Source organism: Vicia villosa, unplaced genomic scaffold (genome assembly GCF_029867415.1).
Source record: "Vicia villosa cultivar HV-30 ecotype Madison, WI unplaced genomic scaffold, Vvil1.0 ctg.002373F_1_1, whole genome shotgun sequence".
In the NCBI taxonomy this organism is placed as follows: domain Eukaryota; kingdom Viridiplantae; phylum Streptophyta; class Magnoliopsida; order Fabales; family Fabaceae; genus Vicia; species Vicia villosa.
Window position 1 is genome coordinate 53,116 of NW_026705912.1, and position 4,311 is coordinate 57,426.

At 35.1% G+C, this 4,311-nt stretch overlaps 1 protein-coding gene across 4 annotated transcripts; it reads left to right on the top strand.

The window, feature by feature from the left end:
• Positions 1 to 1,171: 1,171 nt before the first annotated feature.
• LOC131638687 (ethylene-responsive transcription factor-like protein At4g13040) lies at positions 1,172 to 4,090 on the top strand. Of its 4 annotated transcripts, none has more exons than XM_058909252.1 (7): positions 1,172 to 1,448; positions 2,396 to 2,581; positions 2,666 to 2,796; positions 2,904 to 2,988; positions 3,080 to 3,257; positions 3,591 to 3,712; positions 3,812 to 4,090. In XM_058909252.1, exons 2-7 carry the CDS (start codon positions 2,539 to 2,541, stop codon positions 3,916 to 3,918), a joined length of 666 nt encoding a protein of 221 aa, XP_058765235.1. In that variant the 5' UTR covers positions 1,172 to 1,448; positions 2,396 to 2,538; the 3' UTR covers positions 3,919 to 4,090. The 4 variants fall into 4 exon arrangements, with proteins under 4 accessions (XP_058765235.1, XP_058765233.1, XP_058765232.1 ...); XM_058909250.1 differs by having other exon boundaries at positions 1,173 to 1,514; positions 3,077 to 3,257; XM_058909249.1 differs by having other exon boundaries at positions 1,173 to 1,448; positions 3,077 to 3,257.
• Positions 4,091 to 4,311: the final 221 nt, after the last annotated feature.

The window sequence follows — 4,311 nt, forward strand, 5'->3', positions numbered from 1 at the left end:
TCAAAAAAAAATTCAAACTCATTTTTTTTCTGAAGCACACAATTCATTCCCTTTTTCGCATGTGAAGTCACATGTCAAACAAGGTTTTTATGTGGGTGTGAATAATGAGATAGCTTAGAATGTTTCTTGTCGGACTCTTTGAAGAGCAAAATCTTGTTTTGTTGGTCTAGAAGGAGACACCAGTAGGATTATATCTCCTTTTGCGAGGGGATGAGGAGGAAGAGACGAAACTCTAGTAGCTTCACCGAATGCAGCAACAGCATGCCATTGAACGACATATTGAATGATTTTGGATGTCACCATGCTTAATAAATTAGATGATAGATATGTTGGAGGAGGAGGAGGTTGAAACTTCAAGGAATAAGATCGTTGAAATTTGAAGAAAAAGAGATATGGAGATACATTATTTTTTCATGGAAACTAGTGAAAATTAGAAGTCAATTATGATAGACAGCACCACTGTTCATTTAGGAAATAGAAATGAAAGGTGAAGTAGCAAAGTTATGTCTTACTATGATGGATATATACTTCCGATGCGGAAGAGAAGGGGGTCGCATGTAATGTTGTGTGTTGTGCGGACTACTTTTAAATAGGATAAACATGGATTGATGCGTTCGAGAACGGAATTGTTAGCTTCTAATTATAACAAAAATCAACTTGATCTGCGTGTTTTCCCACTCCGAAGTTCAATCTTGAACTTTTTCACTTAGGACATTGCAACTAGTCCAGAACAAAAATATTAGCACGATGTGAATTTATTTGGATTGGAATAATGTTGGTAACATCAAATTTGCAAACAAGTTCTAAGTTAAGATTAGCTTCAAATGTGTAAGTAATATGCTAGGTCTTAAAGCAATTGTTTTTGGAGTCATTATTTTTGCGTTGGGCCCTCCCTATTTTCTTTAGCCACCCATGCTTATGTTATGTCGACAGAACTTTTATATGAGAAGTTCCAAACACATTTCCTTGTTGATAAAATACCAACTGACACTCATACTATATTCCTAGTCAAAAATAAAGTATAAACAACAACCTCTCAAGGGCAATATAGTAAATCCAAATACTCTCCAATATAAGTTATAACTAACCTCATTTCCATCTGTTGAGTCCTAAAAGGGCATGATTGACATTGAACATTCATAATAAAAGTCTCAACTATACATCCCTACGTTCACATTTTCTCTCTCTCTCTCTCTCTACATAACTCTCTTTCTCTCTCAACAACCATAATTTTTCAACACCGTCCATCTTCCATTTCATCACCATCCTATACATGAGGAGGAGTGAGAAACAAAAACAAAAATAAAAACAAAAAACAAAAACAATAACAAAAACAAAAGGTGGTAGATGCATGAGCCACAACAACAAAAACACACACATTATCTCATACAACCACACTCTCACCACCTTCTCTTTCTTTCTTCTCTCATCACCTTATCCTTTTTCAGGTACACCCTTTTCATTAACTATACCAACAATAACATCAATGGCTTCATCACTTGTTTTCTATTTCCGTACGTTTTGTTTGTTTTTCTCTTTCTTTTTATTATATGATGAGTTTTATTTTATGGTCATGTATATATTATCATATGATAGTGTTTTTTTAGTTGACTGATGGTAAAGTCTTGGTCTTTCTTTTGTTTCCTTTAATGGGTGTTTCTTGAATTTTGATATGAATGTGTGTGGTCAATATGGGTTTGGCTTTTTTTGTTCTTGTTACCCTTTTCCAAGAAAGGTGGTAGGTTTGATAGAGTTGACTTCAACATAGAATGAGAAAGTCTTTTTGGTTTATGTTTGTGATTTATGATTTTGGTTATAAGGGGGGGTTTGGTTTCATTATGTTAAATAGGATATCAACTTTGTTTTTCTCAAAAGATTTGTTTTTTTCTTCTTCTTGATTTGGAAATTAGTTTTATCATGTTTCTGGTTTAATATGGGTTGTTGATATATGTTTCTGCTATGATCAAATTGGATTCATGATTTGAATGATGTTTTCAAAGGTCTAATTATAGGTAAGAATGATGTTTTCTTCCTTCTTGATTTGGCCAAGGTGGTGTGATCTTAAGCAAGGTTTGAAATCGCGGTCGCGTAAAGGTTTTCGCGATTTCGTTCGATACAGGTGTTGACACTGATTGCCGTCATCGCGGTGTGAATTAACCACAATTTGTTCTTTATCATAAAAACGGTGAATAACGGTATCGGCATCTTCCGATACCATTTTGTCACGGCCGTTTTCTAAAACCTTGATCTTAAGCTTAATGAGCATGCCAACTTTTTAAGCACTTCACAAAGTTCAAAGAGTTTAGCTATACCTTTGTATGTGTGTGATCTAGTTCTTGATTTCCAATCAATGTTTTCATTGAACTGATTATGGAACTTGTTTCTTCTCCTATAGGTCTAAACAATCAATCTCATCTGCCTGAAACTTTCCCACTTGTGTTATAGTTACATTATTGCTTCCTAAATTGATGAAAAAAGCTGGTATGGCCAGAAGTTAATCGTTATGCTTTGACGACTTGGTAAAAAGACGAACTAAAAATGGTAAGCTTAAGGAGGCGCAGACTTTTGGGACTATGCTCAGGTAAACGTTGGTAAACTTATTCATCATGCTTTTGAATCTATCACTTTACTGAGTTAATTTTCAAATCGGTTTTCGTCTTTGCAGGAAGCAGTTCCTTTGTTTCCCCTCTTCCTCTATACTGCGAGAATCTAACTGGTTCTGTGAATTCGTCGTGGCATGCTAAACCAAAGAGTGAACAGCCTATGCTTTCGGATAACGCAAGCATCCCGGACTGTGTAGGAACAAGTTTACCACTACTAAATAATTGTATATATGATAGTCTATCTAGCATTTATATCTTAGACATCCAAGAACTTATACCGAACTGTTTTACGTTTACCAGAATACCGTTGTGCAAGAAGAACCAGATTCGTCGAATATTTCTGGTTCAAGCTCATCGAAAGATCAAACCATTCAACAAACCATTGGTTAGTTGTTTACTAGGTTATTTTTTTCTTCGCATTTTCTGTTTATGTCTGGTTTAGTTTTTAATGGAAATTCTGTCCGATTATTTAGCAGGACCTCCTGTCAAACGTAGGAAGCGACATAGGAGAAAGACGTTGCACAGTCAGGATGCGTCCATGAGAGGCGTCTACTTCAAAAATATGAAGTGGCAGGCAGCGATAAAAGTTGACAAGAAACAGATCCACCTAGGGACTGTTGGATCACAAGAAGAAGCTGCTCACTTATATGACAGGTAAGCACGGATACAGACACGGAACTGACATATCAACACGGATACAAATTTAAATGTAATCGCCGCGACATGAAACATGTGTTGTTATTTGAAACTATTGTTAATGCTTGAATTTCTTGAATAGAAGACCGTATAAAATCGGTTGGCATTGTAATGCTCAAGGTCTCTTTTTCTATATTCATTGAATAACGAATGTATCAGGTCTATATATAGTCCAGATACACTACTTATTCAATGAATCTAAAAAAGAAACTTTTTCTTATAAATAGGACCAGAGAGAGTATTTTTTAGCTATGATCTACCTAGTTTGAAGAACATCTCTTTTCTCTATAGGGCTGCTTTCATGTGTGGGAGAGAGCCCAATTTCGATCTTCCAGAGGAAGAGAAGCAGGAGCTACGCAAATTCAAATGGGACGATTTCTTAGCGATGACTCGACAAGCAATCACACGAAAAAGTAATCTTTCATTTTGGACTACGCCACATGGTTTATTTCGTAGAGTTTAATAATCATGCACCGACACTGAAACACTAACGTCTAATATCATTTTTTTAGAGCACAAGAGAAGTCTTGAGATGGAAAAAGAAGATTGGGAAAGTAAGCAAGGAGTAAGCGGCTTCTCTGCATATGAAGATGCAGAGCAGGAAACATCAGGCTCTTGAAAATTATGATTCAGGAATCAAGAGTGAAGATGAATTATACCAGCTAGTTCTAATCCAATTCTATATGCTAGATCCATTTTTATTGTAGAAAAATGCAGCATTTATAATGTCTAAGACATTCAAATTACTAAATCTTAACATAATAAAAAGTAAGTACATCTCAAGTTGGTCATGTCAACTTTCAAACAATGCAAATAAATATGATTCTCTTCATTTCTACATGAAAGAGATATCTATAACTTTTTCTTTTGATAAACCTTACTATAATAAGATAATCTGTGTTCAATAATTTACATCTGATCAACTTTGTGTGAGCTTAGTATGATGAAAATTTAACTAAACTTGTAATGCAATCTCATGTGTTATCAGACATATATGCACATGAATCCTAGC